This window comes from Dama dama, chromosome 23, assembly GCF_033118175.1.
Source record: "Dama dama isolate Ldn47 chromosome 23, ASM3311817v1, whole genome shotgun sequence".
NCBI lineage: Eukaryota > Metazoa > Chordata > Mammalia > Artiodactyla > Cervidae > Dama > Dama dama.
Window position 1 is genome coordinate 33088539 of NC_083703.1, and position 22662 is coordinate 33111200.

A 22662-nucleotide genomic window follows, 5' to 3' on the forward strand; every position below is an offset into this window, starting at 1 on the left:
CATGGACAGTAGCCTACCAGGCTCCTCCGTCCATAGGATTTTCCAGACAAGAGTCCTGGAGTGGGGTGCCATTGCCTTCTCCAATATTGATATGAAGTAGAAGTTTGAAACTCAGATCACACAGCACAGCAAAGAATTGGAGCAGAAGGTAGGACAGATTAATGTCTTCCAGCTTCGCGTCCACCTCCTGTCTACTACATCTTCCTGCGTCAGCACAAAAAAAGTCCCTGTATATCAGGAGATTGGCTTCCTTAGTGGCTCAGTGGTAAAGAATCTGCCTGCTAAGCAGGAGATGCAGGTTTGATCCTGGGTCAGGAAAATTTCCTGGAGAAGGAAATGGAAACACACTCTAGTATTCCTGCCTGGGAAATCCTATGGACAGAGGAGCCTCAATTCAGTTCAGTTCAGTTCAGTTGCTCAGTCGTGTCTCACTCTTTGCGACCCCATGGACTCCTTGTCCATCAGCAACTCCCAGAGTTTATTCAGACTCATGCCCAATGAGACAGTGATGCCATCCAACCATCTTATCCTCCATCATCCTCTTCTCCTCCCACCTCAATCTTTCCCAGCATCAGGGTCTTTTCATATAAGTCAGCTCTTTGCATCAGGTAGCCAAAGTATTGGAGTTTCAGCTTCAACATCAGTACTTCCAATGAATATTCAGGACTGATTTCCTTTAGGATGGACAAGTTGAATCTCCTTGAGTCAAAGGGACTCTTAAGAGTCTTCACCAACACCACAATTCAAAAGCATCAATTCTTTGGTGCTCAGCTTTGTCTATAGTCCGACTCTCACATCCATACATGACTACTGGAAAAACCATAGCCTTGACTAGACAGACCTTTGTTGGCAAAGTAATAGCTCTGCTTTTTAATATGTTGCCTAGGTTGGTCATAACTTTTCTTCTAAGGAGTAAGTGTCTTTTAATTTCATCGCTGCAGTCACCATCTGCAGTGATTTTGGAGCACCCCAAAATTAAGTCTGCCACTGTTTCCACTGTTTTTCTGTCTATTTGCCATGAAGTGATGGCACCAGATGCCATGATCTTAGTTTTTCTGGATGTTGAGCTTTAAGCCAACTTTTTCACTCTCCTCTTTCACTTTCGTCAAGAAGCTTTTTAGTTCCTCTTCATGTTCTGCCATAAGGGTGGTATCATCTGCATATCTGAGGTTATTGATATTTCTCCAAGCAATCTTGATTCCAGCTTGTGCTTCCTCCAGCCCAGCATTTCTCATGATGTACTCTGCATATAAGTTAAATAAGCAGGGTGGCAATATACAGCTTTGACATACTCCTTCTCCTCCTAGGAAAAGGAGTACAGAGGAGCCCGGTAGGCAACAATCCATGGGACTGCAAAAGAGTTGGACAGGGCTTAGTGATAAACAACAACTTATCAGGAGATACTACAGCAGATGAAAGCATTTCCAAATTAGTAAATCCTTGTAAATATCAACCAGGAGTCAATGAGCTCCTTCTTTGTACATTAAGGGGGTTAATTCACACCTGAAACTCATTATCCCCAGAGGTTGGTTTGGATTGCAAATATAACCATGCTCAAGCAAGGTTGATTTCAGGCTTGTTGGGGAAGCAGGCAGGTTGGGGATGAAGAGTTAACAGCTGTAACCCAGATCAGATGAAGAAAGCGACACCTTGCTGTTCAGTCAAGTAATTCCTCCTTCTGCCTTGGGATCTGCCTGCCTTCCAGCCTTCCTCCAAGGCTTCTCCTTGCCCCTGCTGATGGCTGTCTCACTCTGGGGCAGGAAGAGAAATCTGGCCGGTGGCTGACTTAGGTATGACTTCGAGGGGAGAGCAAGCCTCCAGGCAAATGATACAGACTGTGACCTGAGGGAAAAATTCACTTAGTTGAGAGCCGCTTAGCTCCTGGGTGTGCTGGTGGAGGTGCTGGGATCAGCTGAGACTAGTAATGGGTGTTTGAGAATTCCTGCAGGAGGCAACTTGCTGGGGCTCTAAGAGGGGAGGATCCCTAGCCACAGGGCATCTGAGACTAGGAAACACAGGACTTCAGGCTGGATATCCATCTGGGAATCAGGAGAAAGATCTCAAAGTTCCAGCAGGGGGCGCTCTCCCAGGACCACTTCATAGCCAATCAAGATGCAGCTCTGCTCTAACCTGGAAAATTATTCGGAGGGACTTGGGCGGGGAGGGCCGATCTGGGGACCTGATGATTGGAAGTGGGCCAGGAAGCAAGGGCTTAATTCCAGAAATAAGGCAAAGCTGCAGTTCTGAAAAGCAGCAGGTGACAAGAAGACTGGATGATTCGCTCAGTAGACTTTGGGCTACTTAGTTACCGGCTCACCGAGTCCCTGAGACTGAGATGGGGCAGAGCCTACAAATGATGCTCAGGTGGTTCCAGCTGCTGGATGGGCAGCAGGTCGGGAGCAGGAGCTTGCGGGGAACTTTGCCCAAGGTGCCCTCTCTGGTCCTGAGTCCATTTCCTGTTTTGCATCCACCTCCACGGCTGGAAGGTCTTGACCACCTCCTCACTCCTCTGTTGGACGCATGGTTTTGGACTCTTACTTCAGGAATATCTTCCCAGAGATTTCGAGAGAAACAGGCCACGGCCCTGACAGTTTAGATAAACCTTGAGTGTTTCCTGATGTGTGGGTCAAAAGCAGCCGGGCGTTTTCTGGAAGCGCTGGCCTTCCGTATTTCTCACAGGCTTACCAGCATTGTCCTAGGATCATTTCACTCTTGTTCCCAATCTTCATATCCGATGAACGTTTGAGAACAATTATCTCACCTTCTTTGTTTTTTGCCTTGGTCTCCTTCCCCAACCACCACCTGAGAACCCAACTCAGAAATCTCTCTCCTTTTCCTACACTTTTCAGATTGATTTTGTGTCTCTGGAGCCTCTGTGTTGTTTCCATGTCCACTTTGAAATCTTGGGTTTTTAACTTCTCCTACCTCCTATAAAATTTACCACATTTGTTCTTTCAGTCATTTATTCCCTAATAAGTTAGTGAGAACTTGTTTCATAGCACCAGAGGGCATGATGTAATTACTTCTAACACAGACTCTGAGATCAAAATATACACAGCTAATTAAAGTTTCCCACTTAAATCCCAGGTAAGAATTTCCTCCAGCAAATGCTTTTTTTTTTTTTTCCCAAAAATGTACTTAAGAATGCCTGAAATTGTTTAAAATCCTGTACCTTATAAAATAAAGCTCTAATGAGCCTGTCTTTTTTTTTTTTTTTTTTAAACAAATCTTTGGTTTGAGTGTGGATAAAGCAGTTATCACAAAATCATCTGAGGAATAAAAGAAATCTTGATTTAACATGAAAACCTTTCCATCCTGTAAGTGAACTCGTTTGACCTAGATCTACCCTTTAAAGGGCAAGTGACTGTAAGAAATTCTAAGGTTGTTCTCAGAATTCTAAGACAATTGGTAAATATTGATATAAAAAGTCGGGTTCATTAGCGACACCGATTTGATTTTTCCTGAAAATCGGCCAGACAGAAAGTTCTCACTTTTATCCACCTTCATTGTTACTCTCCATAGCAACTGAAAACTTTTCTGGGCTGAAATAATCCTCTCTAGCTCCCAGCGCACAGTCAAGGAATTTTAAAAACAGAGGACTTTGTAACCACGGAATACCCTCCAAGATTTAAAAGGCCAGAGATCTCCAGATAAATAATCATTTATCTTTCTTCTGAAGGTAAGCACTGGGTTTAGAAATGTTTGTATCATCCTCTGTCATTTTTAAAATGCTAACATAAGAATCTTAAACTTGCTTTCTCTTTTTAAACCATAAAAGTAATCCTAGTATTTTTGTTACTACCCCACAGCCATTTTAGCTCATCTCTGGGCCAAGATCTGCCATGAGATGCTGTTAACATTTTGCATTCCTTAAGCAATCGGTTGAAGAGATTAATATTTTTTTTCCAGAAAGCTGATTGGCTCTAAAGTTGTCCTTTTCATTTCTGTAGTGAGCCCCAAATATGTGGATTTATCATGCTTCATGAGGACTTAAAACTCTCTTGCTTTTCTAAGATAGTTCGTACTTTTAATCAGCTGAAAACTAACCAGTATTTTCTGGACATTACTGTTTTTGTCCTTTCCTTTTAGAAAATCTTCTAACTCAATGTGATATCTGTAATGTGTTCAAATTTATTTTCCGTTTACTTTTATTGACTTACTTCACGAATGAGGCCCATAAATCAATGGGCTAAAATGAGGATGTTTCCTGTTGGGGGTGTGGAGAGATAAATAAGGAGTTTGGGATTAACATATATACACTACTGTACATACAATAGGTAAACAACAAGAATTCCTACTGTATAGTATAGGAAACATAGTCAATATCTTATAATAACCTAAAATAGACAAGAATCTGAAAAAAATATATATATGTATAACTGAATCACTTTCCTATACATTTGAAACTAAGACAGCATTGTAAATCAACTGTAACTCAATTTTAAAATGGAGAGTGTTTCCTGCTCTTTTTTTTAAAATTGAAGTATAGTTGCTATACAATGTTGTGTTAGTTTCTGCTTTACAACAACGTGAATCAGCTGTAAGTATAGATATATTCCCTTCCCTCTTGAGCCTCCTCCCCTCACCCCGCTTCCCCATCCCACCCATCTAGGTCATCACAGAGCACTGAGCTGGGCTCTGTGAGCTATATAGCAGCTTCCCACTAGTTATCTTTTAATACATCTGGGTCTTCTGACTTGTAGCACCTTTAGGATAGGCAGTGAAATGTATTCTTCCTATCTTTTGACTCTATGTCTAGTTCCCAGAGAGGCAATATAACTCACTTCTTGGCTGTTGTACAGTTTGAAAGTCTAAACCCACCATAGTTTCCTGCCAGTGGGGGTTATGAACAACCTACGGATCCCCTGTTGTTTAGAAACAGCTTGTCACGGCCAATCTGCTTAGCCACCCAGTTAATGAATCCTTTCAAACCTCTTGCAAGCACAATAATTAAAGCCTTCATTTTCCCCCTTTCCACTGACATTCCTCCAGCTACAAGTTGACACCGTGAACACCAACCCATCCTCCTCCATCAAAGCAGACTCGGGGTAGAGGAAGAGTGGAAATGTGCTTCTGGACAAAGCCTTCTGTATCCTGGGTGCCCTTGTTTCTTCTTCTCAGCCTTGATCCCTCGACTGAGACAGAAAAACCCTCAACTCAGGACAGCAGCAGTACTTGGAGTCCAGGGCAACTGACGGAAGTTCTACGGGTTCTCTCTGCTGATGACCCCCGTCCCCTGAACCACTCAAGAAGCCTCATCAGAACATTGCTGGAGAAAACTGGATGCCCACGGAGGACAGACGGAAGGCAAGGAGATTGCAATCTGGTTAGTGTGATAGAATGGGATCAGGGACTGAGCGTGTTCACAAGAGCCATGCATTTCCCAGTCACTTATTTCAGGAAAGCAAAATCAGATGCAAACCTTCCAATATCTGAGTGACCAATGCATTACGGTATAATAACTCCCATATGCCAGATCATACAGTATTCTGCATATGGCATTTAAAGATATGGAGAACTTGTTTTTGTTAAAATGATAATAAGCCTTGCTACAACCCTTCTGCAGGCTTAGAAGTATGTATTTGCAAGTATGCACTATTAGTCCCCTCTTCTTTCTGACTTACTAGTCCTTTTTATTGTAGTGACCTTGAATGTGATTGGTTAGATAGATGCTGCTTGTTTTCTGAGGCATATAATACCATTCACTATTTGTCTAACACTGAATTTTTAAGTACTTTCTCCTGAATATCGGTAGGTGTGTTTTAATATTTTGCATCATGGGGAGTTAATGAATTGGATGATTGTCTTCTTAAAATTGGGGAATCTGAGCTGGGGAAGGGAAGTGCTGTCAGTGGGGCTGAAATGAGATCCAGGGTCCGAGAGGCCAATTTTCCAGCCATTTCCTAGTCTATTAAGTGACTCTCAAACCCTGGCTATCCATCAGCATCACCTGGCCAGTCTTCACAAAATACCCAGGTTGCAACTTCCTTCTCCAGAGATCAAGATTTCATCTGCCCAGAATTTTTTTTAAAAGATCTCTGCAAGGCACTTTAATGTAAAATCAGAATTAATGTAAAAATCAACATTTAATGTAAAATCAGAATGTCTCCATTAGGGGAAAGGGAGTTTGACAAGAGCATCCCCAGCAGTAAGAGCCCATGTTTTAAAAATGACCGCAGGGATTTCCCTGGTGGTCCAGTAGCTAAGAATCCGAGCTCCCAATGCAGGGGCCTGGGTTTGATCCCTGGTCAGGGAACTAGATCCCACATGCCTCAACTCTGCTGCAACTAAAGATCCTGCATGCCACGACTATAGACCCAGCACAGTCAAATAAATAAAACATTTTTTTTTTAAATGACTGCAAACAACAACAACAAAAAACAGACCACAGCATTCTCGGCATCCCTTTCCTAACCCATTAGATTTTTTTCAGGATGCCCTCACAAATAAGTAAATAAGTGAATAAATGAAGTAAACAAGTAAATAAATGAAGACATGACTAAATAAGAGAAGCGAAATCATTTCCCCCCAGAATAAGTTTTGGCAGATTTTCTCAATCATGCTTAGTTCTGAGGGAAACATTTCCTGACCAAGTGTTTTGTTTTTTGTTTTTCATGACAGAAGGGTCTGGCTAACAGAATTTTTCTCTGCTCTGTGCAAACAATAAATAATTCAATAATTAGTAAAACTCCCAAGGGTTCCCAGAGAAAACATGTGTTGTGAGAGGCAGCTCATCTGTGATGACATTAATTTATATATATAGCAACAGAAGACTTCCCACCGGAAATAACTAGGAGTCATATCTTATTAATGTCCTCTGAGAATTTGCTTCAGAGAAATGTTCTCCTCTAACGACATGAAGTGCCTTATTAAGGCTGGTTGAATATTAGTTTAGCAGGGTAGGGGGAGGATGTAAACAGGCAAGATTGTTCTCCATTTTTGGAGGGGGGTGGAATAGGTTGTTTTGTACATTTTTGTTTTGTTTTCTGTGGTATTACAGAAGTAATATCAAATACAAGTGTTTGTCCAATTTAGCTTCTGTTTTAATTAATTCTTATTCCTAGGAAGTGAAACACTGTAACACCTTTACTCTCCTGCTGCTGCTGTTTCTTTTTCTCAGAGACTAAGGTTGGGGGGAAAAAAAGGCAAATCTCAGCTTCACCTTCTCAGAAGGATCTAGTTTACCCAAACACCCATGATCTAAGCAAGGAGTCCATGAAATCTGTGTTCATTCACACACACACACAAAAACAAACTCTCTTGATTTCACAAATACCCACATTCTGTGCAAACCACAAATCTTCACCTTGTTGTTGAATTTTTTTAATTTTTATTTTTGTCTTTTTAGGGACTTTATCTATTGAGAGGGTGACTATCAGAAGTTCTCTGATTATAAAGAGGGCAAGGGGGTGAGATCATGTCCTTAAATGAATGAAAAAAGAGATCAGAGTGTATCTTGAATGTGTGGGGAGGAAATCAGTTCCCAATTTTATTTCAGATCTAGGTAAAAACTGAATTAAAAAAAAAAAACTGATCTGAAGTTTTTGAGAATGCTGTGTGTTTTAAAATAAATCCATTCAAGCTGCTGTCTTTGAAAAATAGACACTCTTGCCTGATTGTGGCTCTTTTTTTTTTTTTTCTTTTAATGAGAAGAGTGAGAAGAGGGTTTTAATACATTTAATGAGGGATTAAGTAACTCCAAAAGAATGGATTGCACTTAAGTAAAGATGAGAGCCGGGATCCTGCTTGGGTTTCAGGCATGGTGAAGGGAAGAGAATCTGGTTTGAAGTCAACATTAGGAGCGTACCCTTGTTCTGGTACCTTCTACTGTTAAGTCACTGAGGTGCTGATTCCCTCCCCTGGGGGCTGCTGGTGAGATCACATGTCCATCTGTGAATGTATTTAGGAACTCAAACTCTTCTCCCACACGTATTCATGGAAATGTCCAGTACCAACCCCATTTCGGGCTATTGGAGCAGCATTTGTGAAGGACCATCAGACTGGAAAAATCAGACTTTTCCTCAGCATACCTTTCCTGTCTGCCCTTCAGCCTCACCTCAGCTGTCCCAGAGGTTTGTGGTTTTTAACCAAGATCTCCAGGTGATTCTCAGACACAGTCAAAGAGAACTGATGCTTTAGGTCCTGTGTTTAATTTCCTCCCTGTCCCTGATTTCTCAGAACTACTATGGGGTCAAGTGTGAAAAGCATCAAACTTTATCTTGTTTATGGAGCAAGTTTATCTGAACTCTTTTCAGTTAAGACTTTTCTTTCTGTCACTCAGAAATGCCACTAAATCTAGTACAGACCCACAAAAATCTAGTGTCCACCATCAGCTGACATCATTCCAGATCTTTCTTTGAAAGGAAAAGGAAGAAATATAATTTCCCTCTTCTTTTTTACAGTCAACTGTTAGCAACCCCCACCTGCCTTCTAAGCAGATCTTGTAAAAATCTAAGAACTTAAAGAAGGCAGTAGATTTGCCCATAATTTCAAATAAAATTCTAAATGTCTCTTGGTTTAAAATTCCTAAAGTTTATCCTGCAGGTTCTGACAACTGCTTCATTAGCGTAAAAGAAATATTTCATACAGCTCTTTGTTGCTGAGGCTGGAGCCTGAAATACACAGGCAATGCACAAAAAGGTGAATTAAGCAGCTGGGAGAAGGCAATTTGATTTGGCTCCAGGGTGTCATAGAAAATTTCTACCAAATATCTGTGTAGTCCATTTTACTGAGTAGAAAATGCTTCTTACATTTTGAGTAGTCTTTTTACCAAAGTTTATTTCCCTATAAAGCTGAAAAACTAATTCCTAGAATCTGTGGGTTTTTTTTTTTTTTTTCCCCCTTTTAAACTTTATGCCTCCACCTGACAAGATTAAAAGGAAATCAGTGGATTATTTCTGAGTGAGTCCATTCTTTTTTAACAAAGAATCAGTTCACTGGAGTCAGAGCCTGGGACAGATCCAATGCCCATGGAGTGCCACTATTTGCAGACTTTTACTAAACATCTTCTCTCAAACCACAACCAAAGCACTTCTGAAAACTGTAACAACGAAAACAAATCTAGTGGTGATGAGCTGAAAATTCCAGTCCCCCCACCAACCTCTAGAGGCCTTCTGTCACATCCGTGCCCAGAAGAGAATCCACATTTTCTTATGTTAGCTCTTCTAACTCTGCCTGCAGCATTCTTTCCTCAAGCCACAGCCTTCTGTGTTAAGGAAATTTGTCTAAGATTCAAGTGTCAGAGCACAAAGTTTTCAGCCCATGGCCCTTTGATTCACCATTAAGTTTCATTTCAGCTGGACTTAAAAAACTAAAGCAGGGAGTAGGCAAACCTCTGGTCGTTCAAGATGACCACACTCTCTAATCAGACAAATGAAATGCTTCCACGACTTTTTGAAAGCTTTTCAAAGTGAGAAACTGATTTACCTTGCAAGTTGTAAGCATTTTACAAACTAATTCTGGCGTGACCATCTGCATAATATTTTATTTATTTTATTTATTCATTTATTTTTGGCTATGCTGGGTTTTTCTTGCTGCACACAGACTTTCTCTAGTTGCAGAAAGGTGGGGGATACTGTCTAGTGGTGCAAGGGCTTCTTACTGCAGTGACTTCTCTTGTTTTGGAAGACAGGCTTTAGATGCATGGGCTTCAGTAGTTCAGGCACATGGACTCAGCAGTTTCACACGTGGCCTTAGCTACCTTGTGGCATGTGGGATCTTAGTTCCCTGACCAGGGATCAAACTGGTGTCGCCTGTGTTGCAAGCTGGATTCTTAACCACCTGACTACCAGGAAAGCCCAGCTCTTACCCTCTCCTCCACTACCTTGTACCACACCCCTTCTCCCCACCTTTAGAAAGGTCCACAGCAAAAGAATGGAGAAGGAACCATGAGTGGGCCAAGGTCTCAGGCAGCTTGGATGGGATGAAGAGTGGCCATAGACACTGCTGTGTGCGACCAGCACACAGCCACACCTGGGCCACATAAATGTGGTCTGGTGGCCTCACGGAGGTTCTATATGTTCTTGACACTCTTCTTCCCATCTATTCAGTGCTATCAAGCAACCTGAATAGCACTTAAAAGTTGACCAGGGTGAATCCAATCAACCCTCTGGTTATACCATGTTCTCACTGATTGGTATGAGAACCTTACCAATCCCCTGGCCTCCTAACTGACCCAATTTTCCCCTACCAAACAGGAGGGAGAGAAAATTACTGGCTAAGGGGCTGCACAGTAAATACATAGGTGATCCACAGCTGATTTCCATGACACAAAACAAAGGAATGAGAATATAAAGCCTGTCAATGGTAGAGCAGGAATTAAGACTGGGCAGCCACTATCAACTGTGTGGCTTTAAGTACATTACTCACCCTCTGTTAAACTTGGCTTACACATATACTAAGGGTATTCTTCCTCATAGAAGGAAAAAATTAGTTCATACTCAATTCTGTGCATACTTAAATCTTTGCATACTGCATATAAATATACCTATTAACTCATTATGCATTAAATAATTGGTCAATTAGTATTCTGAATGATGTCTACTGTGCAGAAATATTTGGTGGACTATGATATAAACTGGGCACATTTTGTTTTTCCATTTAAAATGATGCAATGTTTCCCCTCTTTGAAAAATTGATTATCCAACACCCTTTCCAGAAACCAGGAGACTTATCCATTGAGGAATGACTCAGTATGGAAGGTGCTTAGCTCTGTCTTGGACACATGGCTTCCAGTAAATGGTAGCCGTATGAACAATAGTTTTACCGATAGTCTAGCTTCAGGACATTATTTGGTCCAAAGGATTCATCTGACTCACCTCCCTGGGTCTTGGTGTCAGCCCCATACAACAGCTACCAACCCATGGACTTTTCTCTAGGGCTGATGAGGGAACAGAAAAGAGCTGGTGTGGTTTTGGTGGTTGAGTTTAACCTTGACGTTCAGAGTTGCTCTCATTGAGAAGCCTGCGCCTGTTTGCTGAGTTCTTGGCCCCTTGCAGTTGAGTTGGGGAGAGCTTGGAATCTTCCTGGCTTGTGAAGAATGTGATTAATGCTTTGCTTTACAGATGGATGACATGTTTCTTTCTGACTCAGATGGTATTTTCCAGATGTTACCCAGTGGGACGCACAGCAGACATGGAATTAGATCCCCTGAAACTTCCACCTCAGAGAACAGATTCAAAGATGTTAGAGTAGATTATCCCACAGTGGGACAGCTCCCCTGGGGCTCGAGATAGGTATTACTTAATGCCTTCACTCTGAGACTGGTGCCATGTCATGGACTGCTTCTTGGATCCTGGGAGTGTTCCCAGAAGCTCCTCGAGTGTCTTTGAAGAAAGACAGTTCTTGTCTTGCTTGGAAAGCTTCTCTTCCACAACCTATGTGTCTTTCTTTTTCTCACTGTCCCAACACGTTTCTCCAAACACCTTTCTCTGTCAAATAAACTTCTTGATTAGACAAGCCAGGGATCTGCCTGTGGCTTGTGAAACAAAGCATCATGGAAGCATTTTTAGTAATTCTCAAACCACCAACCTCTCTGTTAATAGCAGGGTGCAGTGATTGAGTCTCAGAAGGGTGCTGACATCAGTTCTCTTAGGTGGGATGAGGGAGAAGCAGATGGTGCCCATTAGGTGACACAAGTGGTAAGGAACCCACCTGCCAATATGGGAGACGTAAGAGACACGAGTTTGATCCCTGGGTCGGGAAGATTCCCCTGGAGGATGAAATGGCAACCCACTCCAGTATTCTTTTCTGAAAAATCTCTTGGACAGAGGAGCCTGGCAGGCTACAGCCCAAAGAGTCACAGAGTCAGACACGACTGAGCAACTGAGCACACATATTCCATTTTCACTCTTCTTAAGTGTCATCGTGGTGCTAGAGACTGAGGATAGACCTATGCACAAAGCAGACAAAATCCAGCCTTATTGGGCCAGTTGTCATCAAGAAAAAATAGAAAATAAACAAGCAGACAAATTAATCTCAGAAGCCTAGTTCCATGAAAAAATGAAAAAATCGTGAATGCTAGAGCTGCCGTTAGCTGCCTCAGCCTGTTAGACCCTTAATCTGTGGCTCATCCCAACTGAGATATACTGGTCAGTGTAAACCACACAGCAGATTTCAAAGATTTAGTGTGACAAAAAAGAATGTCAAATAGCACATTGACACCTTTTAGAATTTTGATTGTGTGTTGAAATGATCATATCTTGCATATACGTGTATCTTTCAAAAAAATGTATTATTCAAATTTCATTTGCTTCTTTTATGGTTTAAGAGGTGGCTACTTGGGACTTCCCTGGTGGTCCAGTGGTTAAAAATCCACCCTCCAATACAGGACACTAAGATCCTACATGCCATGGGGCAACTAAGCCTGTGTGCCCCAAGTAGAGAAGCCCATGTGCAGTGACTACTGAGCCCACGTGCTGTAGAGCCTGTCCATGCTCCACGGCTGGAGAGACCCCCATGCACTGCAGTGAAGTCCCAGCACAGCCAAAACAAAACAAAACAAAACATGTGGTTACCAGAAAATTTAAAGTGTACCTAGCCCTTGTAGCTTGCATTGTATTTCTATTGAATGGCACTGTGCTAGAGAACACAGGGCAGGGATGGGAGCTTCCAACTTTGGACAGGGTATCCGGGTGCCTTCCCCTGAGGAGCTGGCCCTTGAAGCTGAGACCCAGGAAATCAAGTGGGATAGAGCCTGGTGGAACTGACAGAAAGTCACAGAAGCAGAAGTGAAGTGACAGCAGTGGAGAGAGGATAAGATGAGGTTGGCTAGATAGGGTAGATAGAAGCCAGACTGAAGAGAAAATTATAAGGGCTTGAATTTCATTCTAAATGCAATGGGGCATCACTTTAAAAGCCAGAATCAGCTGGTTTTAGTCAAGGCAGCAAATTGACAGCTTGTGTTACCATAGTTGAAGACAGAAAGACTGCATTTAGGAAATAAGGACTTCCTGGGAGAACTTCCTTGTATAAAAGTTCAACCCTATACATCTGTGTCTCTTTTTCTGTCTTGCATAAAGACTTTTGGACTCTCTGGGAGAAGGCGAGGGTGGGATGATCTGAGAGATCTGCATTGAAACATGTATATTATCAAGTGTGAAACAGATCACCAGTCCAGGTTGAATGCATGAGACAAGTGCTCAGGGCTGGTGTACTGGGATGACCCAGAGGGATGGGATGGGGAGGGAGGTGGGAGGGGGGTACAGGATGGGGAACATATGTAAATCCATGGCTGATTCATGTCAATGTATGGCAAAAAACACTACAATATTGTAAAGTAATTAGCCTCCAACTAATAAATGAAAAAATAAAATAAAATAAACTTATGTCCCCAAAGAGATGTATTCCCTTTCTGGGGGACAAATATCTTCAAATGAAAAAAAAAAAAAAGTTCAACCCTGGCTGTCTTACTTGAATTGGGCTATTGAGACTGCCCACTTTTCCTTCCTATTCATAAAATAATAAGCATCAGAGACTCTGTGGTGGTTAATGTTCTGGGACTATTTGTCAAGCTTTCTGTTTATTTTTATTTATTAATTTTTGCACAGTGCTTTGAACCGGATGCCCTGTTACTAATAGCTGGAGGAGATTTCGAGGATCAGCTCAAAGAGGAAGTGATCCAGCGAGTTTCTCTTCTCCTTCTCTATTACATCATTCATCAGGAAGAGATTTGTTCTTCTAAGCTCAACATGAGTAATAAGGAGTATACATTTTACCTGCATAGCCTTCTCAGCCTCAGGCAGGATGAAGACTCCTATTTCCTTTCACAGAATGAGACGGAAGATATTCTGGCTTTCACCAGGCAGTACTTTGACACTTCAAGAAACCAGGTAAGAAAGTCAGAATTGCTAACTAGCTCTGCTGCTAAGATACAGTCTCAGAGCATGATTTTCTGTCACTAATATATTTGTAAGATGCTCAAAAACTTCTTAGAGAGGTAAGTAGTTGTATTTTTTAGTGATCGGATGTTGTAATAATTTAAAATTCTGAGTCTGAAGTGGGGAATGTAACAATTAATCGGTTGTCAGATGAGTTTTAGCCAGAAGCTCCATGGGTGGGTGGGCAGACAGGCCAGGTAAGAAGGCAGCTCTATTCTGAGTCCCGCTGAGTACTAGAGTGAATGTGATTCATGGTTTTTGATCAGTCTACAAGGACTGAACTCTAGTAGTGATTGCAGTGTGTCTATTTGCCTTGCCTTCTAGCCAGAGAGATAGAAGGTGGTAAGAGCTGGGAAGAGATGATTTTATTATTAGTTACTTCCCGGAGGATGCAGCTTGCAAAAAGCCTTATTCATGACAGTCAGCACAGACATTATCTCTTTTGTGGCTTTTGATTGGTGCTGCATATATTCAGCGGTCCCAAGTCTTTTCTTCTCTTAAAGCTCCCACTATTAGGAAACAAGCATCTTGTTGCCTCATTACTGTTCCAGTAAAAGCTGACCTTTCAGTTACCTTTTTGCTTTCTGCTTTGTGGTGGAAAGTTTGAGCTGATAACATTCTCTGAACATGAACTCTTTCAAGCCATATTTTCTTAAAGAATTAATTGAGCCATCAGCACATTTTGAAGAGTGTGGCAGAATGTGGTTTTTTTTCCTCTTGAATTATTAATTGACATGTGTCTTAGTCCATTTGGGCTGATGGAATATAAGTGTTACAAACTGGGTGGCTGACAAACAACATAAATTTATTCTCATGCTTCTGGAGACTGGAAAGTTGAAGATCAAAGTGCTGGGTAGAGGCTACTTTTAGGTTCGCAGAAAGTCATCTTTTCTTTGTGTCCTCACATGATGGCAGGAGCGAGAGAGACCCGTGGGGTGTTATATAAGGGCACTAATTCCATTCATGAGGGTTCCACCCTCATGATCTAATCACCTCCCAAAAGCTTCACTTCCTAATACCATCACCATGGAGGTTAGGATTTCAACATGTGAATTTTGGGCATGACACAAACATTCACTCTGTGGCAACATATATTGATAAATTTTAATTATTGACCTCAATTCTGGTTTCTAGGAGTTCAAAGGTATCTCTGCAAACATGCTGCAACTTAATGCCAGAAAACATACCCTCCAATTTGCTGTGAATAGGCTTAATTTCTCTTATATTTGGCAGAACAAATGGAAAGACAGTTTACTGAGGACTTTGTAGGTATCATTTCAGTAACTCAAAATCACATGAATCTCAAAACTTTGGCTGTATTTTTTTTCTATTTCCAATTGAGAAAATGTGATTCTTTTATAGAATTCAATTTTCTATTTAAATAAGGAGGTGGCCCTACAGAGAATTTCCTCAGTGCAACATCTATATAATACAAGATCAGTTCAAATTAGCCACTGGGCTTTTAGCCTCCTGTGTGTTACTGTCTTTTGATATATATTAAATGCAAATGGAAAGCCAGCATTTAAAGGCAGATGGAGTGTATATATTTAATGCAGACTTCTGGTTATGCAATGCATACTGCAAATACCTGAGTTTCTGAATGTGTGTGTATGAGATTAAACATTCCTATAACAGAATAAGGAGAAGGCAATGGCAACCCACTCCAGTACTCTTGTCTGGAAAATCCCATGACGGAGGAGCCTGGTAGGCTGCAGTCCCTGGGGTCACGAAGAGTCGGACTCAACTGAGTGACTTCACTTTCAATTTTCACTTTCATGCATTGGAGAAGGAAATGGCAACCCACTCCAGTGTTCTTGCCTGGAGACTCCCAGGGATGGGGGAGCCTGGTGGGCTGCCATCTATGGGGTCACACAGAGTCAGACACAACTGAAGTGACTTAGCAGCAGCAGCAGCATAACAGAATAAACTACTTCAATATTACATGTAGATCTACTTTATTCTTATATTGAGTCAAGAAAAATTGAGCTACTGATGAGTCATAACCCTGTGCTGCACCTTGGAACAACTATCTCATGGAAGAAATCATTGTCTCCAGATCCTGGGTCCTGTGGCCCATGCACTTGGACTTGGGTTCCTCTAGGATGTAAGTCAGTCTGGACTTTTGCAGAAGGCCTCTTGGCACCTCACTGCAGGCTGCTGCTCTCTGACTAGAGGATATAAGGTCACATAAGGTTCTGGCAATCCAGGCCCAAAATGACTAGCAGGTCTTGGTTTGCATAGGACTCAATCTCCTTAAGTCACACCACTAACAGCAGCTCCAGCTGGGCCTTAACCAGTTCATTAAGAGAGAAAACCTTACTCCATCATACCCAGATTTAGCTACCTTCCCTAATGGTGCAGAGTCTAAACATCACTTTATTCCTTCCTTCTCTTCCTACTCGGTTTCATCTTCCTGCGTGTCTGAATGCACCCACTTTTCTCCATTCTTTCTGCTCTTGCTGTTTCCACGGTAAATGTACCTGGTCTTCCACTAACCCTGCTTCTTATATGGAGCATGAATATTTGTGACCACCTCCTAAGGACTTCAGGGATGGAAACAAGCTTTAGAATCTTTCTGTGTCCTCAGTGGCACTTTGAGATGATTACTCTTTTACAGCTTCCATGAAAAACCCACCCCACCTCTATGCCGTACACACTGTCTGCTGTTTTAACTTCTTACTGTCATTCATGAGTCTTCTGGCTACTTCTCCAAATTTGTTTAAAGTTTGATAACTGCCTCTCAGCCTTCCACACTGCTCCCCACCATAGCTATGAATAGGCTCTTGCCAAACTCACCAATTACAGACTTTAAAAAACAAACAAACAAACAGGCTATTGACTACAGTTCTCTAAATCAGCAGTCCCTGACTTTTTGGTACCAGGGACTGGTTTTGTGGAAGACAATTTTTCCGTGGAGGGGGGTGAGAGATGTTTCCAGTTTTGTTCACTGCTCACCTCTTCACATGTGGCCCAGTTCCTAACAGACCATGAACCACTACCGGTGTGTGGCTTGGGCTTAGGGGATCCCTGCCCTAAACCATAATGGAAAAGAATATGAAAAAGAGTGTGTGTGTGTGTGTGTGTATATATATATATACATATATATATATGTATATATATATAACTAAGTCACTTTGCTGTACAGCAAAAATTAACCACAATAGTGTAAATCAACTATATACTTCAGTAAGTAAATCTTATCAGCACTTTCCCCACATTGTCCTGTATCACAGGCAACACTGACATAGTAAACCTCCCCTTGGTTCCTTGTTTGATGAGCATACTTCCTCCTTCTCACACTCCTGTACGTGGTATTTCTAAACAGTTTATGTCCTGCTCTGTGCTCTCACTTTTGAAGTCAAGTCCCATCTCCATGAAGCCCTCTTTCTCTCATTGATTTCTTTTTTTTTCACCTGTACCACACAGCATGCAGCCAATGCAGGAGACATAAGAGATGTGGGTTTGATCCGTGGGTTGGGAAGATCCCCTGGAGAAGGAAATGGCAAACCACTCCAGTATTCTTGCTTGGAGAATCCCGTGGACAGAGGAGCCTGGCAGGCTATAGTCTATGAAGTCTGTCTATATGAGTGGATGGCTCAAAGAAAAATCTGGACTGGTATTCAGCAGAATTGAAGGTCATCAGTGTTTGGGAGTGCTTGACACTGTGAGTGCATCTCAAGTAACAAGAATATAGCGAGGAGATGGAAAACCAAAGTTGGGCCATGGGGGGCACCATGGCAAAGAGTCGGACATGACTGAGAGACTAACACAACGTAGGATCTTAGTTCCTTGACCAGAGATTGAACCTGTGTCCCTTGCATTCAAAAGTGAAGTCTTAACTACTGGACCACTGGGGAACTCCCGTCACTCATTGATTTCTGTCATCCCACATTTCATGATTTTTTCTTCCCATTTCCATCACACCCATCTCCTGGTTTTCTTCTCACTTGTCCAGCTGTTCCTTTGAAGGATAAACTTGACCTGCCATCCCTTAAGCCGGGCTTCCCTTATAGCTCAGCTGGTAAAGAATCTGCCTGCAGTATGGGAGACCTGGGTTCGATCCTTGGGTTGGGAAGATCCCCTCAAGAAGGGAAAGGCTACCCACTCCAGTATTCTGGTCTGGAGAATTCCATGGACTGTATAGTCCATGGGGTCACAAAGGGTCGGACACGACTGAGTGACTTTCACTCACACAATGTCAAGCACTCCCAAACACTGATGACCTTCAATTCTGCTGCATACCAGTCCAGATTTCTCTTTTGAGTCATCAACTCATATAAACACCTGCCTTTCAAAATTCTCCATTGGCTATTTCCTTGGCCCTTGAAATTCAATGTTAAAATGGAAAATCATTATTTCTATTCCTGAACCTGTTCTTTCTTGGATGTTGCTTATGTAGCCCTTGAAATAGTCTCTACTTTGGCTTGTGTGACGCTGCACATTCCTGTTTTTCTTTCCCTCTGACCCCATTTTCACCTATGCAGTCTCATCTCTCTTTCTCTGTGTAGATTTTTTTTTATTCCTATGTATACGTTTTATCTCCATAATTTATTTTATAACTTGAAGTTTGCACCTCTTATTTCCCTTCACCTATTTCACCCAATCTCCCACTCCATCTCCTAGGACAGTCATCAGTTTGTTCTCTATTTCCATAAGTTTGTTTCTGTTTTGTTTGGTTCACTTGTTTTTTAGATTTCATTTATAAATGAAGTCATAGAGTGTTTGTCTTTGGCCTCCTAATTTACTTCACTTAGCGTAATGCCATTTTGTTGCAAATGGCAAAATTTCATTTTACTTTATGGCTGCATTATGTTCCTTTGTACATGTATACATGCATACATGCTCAGTTGTGTCTAACTCTTTGTGACCCCATGGACTGTAGGCCACTAGGCTCCTCTCTCCATGGGACTTTTCAAACAAGAATATTGGAGTGGGCTGCCATTTCTTCTTCCAGGGGATCTTCCTGACCAAGGATTAAACCTGCATATCATGTGTCTACTGCTTTGCAGGCAGATTACCTGCTGAGCCATCAGGTATATACACATATACCACATCTTCTTTACCTATTCATCAATCAATGGATGTTTAGGTTTCTTCCATGTCTTGCCTATAGTGCTGAAGCCACTATGGAAAACAGAATGAAGCTTCCTCAAAAAAATAAAACTAGAACTACCAAATGATCTAGCAACTTGTACTGAGTATTTACCCAAGAGAAAAAACCTACCAATTCAAAAACAACCCTATGTTCACTGTGTGTAGATTTTAAGCATTAATACTCTTTCAGGCATGATCTTAGCCCCCCGTCATTCCCTATGCTTCCTCCAGGGTAGCACATCTATACTTAAAGATGACTCACAAGAGTGTATCTCCATCTCAGACACTCCTGTGAACTCCAGACCCACATAAGCTATTCAGCATCTTTTCTTAAAGGATATGGTAAAGGCACCTCATACTTAAAATGTGACCATAAGTCAACCCAGCGAGACCCAGTCTCTATGTGTCACTTCATAGGTCAGCAGATAAATGCCGAACTAGAAATTTTATTTTATAAATTCCTTCCACCTTTATATCTAATATAGCTCCAAGTCCTACTGCTATTTCATCCTGAAGAGATCCATAACCTGATGACTTTTCTCCAATTATCATCATCACTGTTTTTTTACCTGGACTGCTATAATAGTCTTCCAACTGTGCTTCTAGGAATCACGGATTGCCTTTCCAGTCTATTTGTTCTCCACCATGTAGCCAGAGTGAATTCATCAAAACATACTAGTCATGTTGTCCTGTTCCCATCCCTTGCTCAAAATTCTTCTTTGACTTCCAGTTGATTTCAGGATATAGGGCAAACTCCATTTCATGCCAGTAAACCTTTGGCCTTCACCATGCTCCCCTCTTCTAAGGTTGCTCAGCAATAACGTATCTGCTTGTGAATGTAGGAGATGCAGGAGACAGGAGTTCAGTTGCTGGATCAGGAAGATCCCCTGGAGAGGGAAATGGCAACCCACTCCAGTATTCTTGCCTGGAAAATTCCATGGACAGAGGAGCCTGGTGGGACACAGTCCATGGGGTCACAAAGAGTTGGACAGAACTGAGTGATTGAGCGCACTCACTCACACACACACTCACACACACACACACACACACATACACACATCCACTTGACAATGATTCAACTAGTAGATTCACTTATTCTTTATAAAAATTGTGAGATGGGTGATGACCCACATTTTTGTTTTGGATCCTTCTTCTTCCCTTTGTATCTTACCATTGGGGAGAACCTCTCTTTGGGAATGAAAAGAGAATCCATGTCATCACTAGCCTACAGCTGGAGTAAATTTTGGTTGGTAGGAGGAAGCTGAACCAAGTAGTTGAAGGCAGATGTGAAAGGGAGCATACTCTGTGATCATATAAGACAGCAGAGTCAGCTTGAAGTCAAGGTCAGGAATATAGATTTGAATGTTATCAGCCTTCAGGCTGTACTTGAAGCTGGAGAAAAACAGTTCACCAGTTGAAAGAATGAAAGTTAAACATGCACCTCAGATTGGGACTTAGACCTGTGGTATTTTAATTGAGATCACACCTGTTCTCAGGACTAATGAAGCTCAGATTCTTGATGTCTCATCACAGAAAGAATTCAATGAGAGACAAAGTGATAGTTAAGAAGTGGATTTATTTAGAGAGAAACATACTCCACAGTGTGGGCCATCTGAGGATGTAGGCACCAGGGTGTGGGGTTGTCAGTTTTTATAGGGCTGGGTAATTTCATAGACTAATGAATGGAAGGAGTAGTCCAGCTGTTTTGGGGAAGGGGTGGAGATTTCCAGGAATTGGGCCACTGCCCAGTTTTTTACCTTTATGGTCTGCCTTAGAACTGTCGTGGCACCTGTGGGTGTATCAGTCAGCTTGCTGAGTGAGACAGTGAGTATATACTGAGGCTCAAGTTCTAGAGCAAGTTGACTCATCTGCCATCTCGGACATATTTGATTCTAATCAGTTTATGTCATGTCCCTCCTGTTTCACAAGTAGTCAGGGCCAGAGTCTCATCGGAGAAAACGCATCTTTAGATGAATAATGAGAAAGATTAGATAGGTAAGAACCACTGAGATGGGAGTTGAAAAATTCCGTGTCATGGCAGATGAAAGAAACAAGTATTTTCCAAATAGAGTTCTGTCTGAGACTAGAAAATGATGCTAGGCGGTGCTGCGCTGTGTTTAGTTGTTCAGTCGTGTTCCAGTCTTTGCAGCCCCATGGACCGTAGCCCATCAAGTTTCTCTGTCCGTAGGATTCTCCAGGCAAGAATACTGGAGTGAGTTGTCATGCCCTCCTCCAGGGGATCTTCCCAACCCAGGGATCAAACCCAGGTCTCCCACACTGCAGGTGGATTCTTTACTGTCTGAGCCACCAGATGTTCTTCTTCTTCTTCTTTTAATTATTTTTGGCTGTACTGGGTCTTCGATGCAGTGCATGTATGGGTTTCTCATTGCAGTGACTTCTCATGTTGTGGGGCACAGACTCTGGGGCCTGAGGGCTCAGCAGCTGTGATGCCCAAGTTTAGTTGCCCCATGGCAGGTGGAATCTTCCCAGACCAGGGATTGAACCTGTGTCTTTTGCATTGGCAGGCAGATTTTCAACAACTGAACCACCAGGGAAGTCCCTATAGATTTTCTAATCAAAATGGCTTCAGAAGTTAACATTTCCTTTTTACTTTGTGTCTGATTTCAGTGTATGGAAACCAAAGTGCTGCAGAAAAAATCTGGAATCCTAAGCAGTGATGGTGCCGATGAAAACACCCTTCCCCGGTTGGCAGCAACAATCATTGCTTTGTCCCTCCAAGGCGTTTGTCTGGGACAAAGAAACTTGCCTCCCCCAGACTATTTTACAGAATACATTTTCAGTGCCTTGAATAGTACAAATACTCTTCACCTATCCGGTAAGGATGCTTTTCATGAATTTCATTTCCAAGTCACAACTGCTAAATATAAAATGTGGCAAAAACAAAGGCGGAAGCATTGTGGTGACCAAGTTTGTTCAGGTATGTTTTAAACACCCTTTTAATCTCAGCTTGTTGTGAGACAGCCCAGGGGGCCTTGTCAGGGCAAACATGCTATGACATCTGTGGGGTGATAAGGCAAAAACAAAAACAAAAACAAAAACTCAGCACCTTTGAACAGGGATGATGAAATTGTGGGTAGAGGGATGAAGGGAGAGATTTTTATGATCTGTTGCTAGTACTAATTGGGACGTCCCAGGGGGCTCAGTGGTAAAGAATCCACCTGCCAATGCAGGAGATTCAGGTTCGATTCCTGGGTCGGGAAGACCCCCTGGAGGAGGAAATGGCAACCCACTCCAATATTCTTACCTGGGAAATCCCATGGGCAGAGGAGCCTGGCGGCCTACAGTCTGTGGGGTTGCTAGCAGTTGGATGTGACTCTGCAAATGAGGGCACCCTAGTACTACTATCTCTTTTGGTATAAAGTGCTGGGCAACAGGTGACAAAGTATCTGTAGAACAGAGGTCCCCAGCCTCCAGGATCTAGGCCTGATGATTTCAGGTGGACCTGATGTAATAAAATAATAGAAATAAAATGCACAATAAAAATAATGTGTTTGAATCATTCCAAAACCACCTCCTCCCTCCCACCTTTCTCCCCCTCCACTCCCCGCCACCTGGTCCCTGGAAAAATTGTCTTCCACAAAACTGTTCCGTAGTGCTAAAAAGGTTGGGGACTGCTTGTGTAGAAGGATAAAAGGATATTCCAAATGGTACAAGAGGCTTGGTAGCAGTT

At 42.1% G+C, this 22662-nt stretch overlaps 1 protein-coding gene across 3 annotated transcripts in view; it reads left to right on the forward strand.

Annotated features, from left to right (window-relative positions):
- The first annotated feature begins 5065 nt into the window (after positions 1 to 5065).
- Positions 5066 to 22662, forward strand: part of SLC39A12 (solute carrier family 39 member 12) — a 79802-nt gene continuing 62205 nt past the window's right edge. For all 3 annotated transcript variants that reach the window (XM_061125737.1, XM_061125738.1, XM_061125739.1), the window contains exons 1-3: positions 5066 to 5326; positions 13548 to 13829; positions 21600 to 21807. In XM_061125737.1, coding sequence (XP_060981720.1) covers positions 5066 to 5326; positions 13548 to 13829; positions 21600 to 21807 — 751 coding nt within the window. The remainder of the gene's footprint in view (positions 5327 to 13547; positions 13830 to 21599; positions 21808 to 22662) is intronic.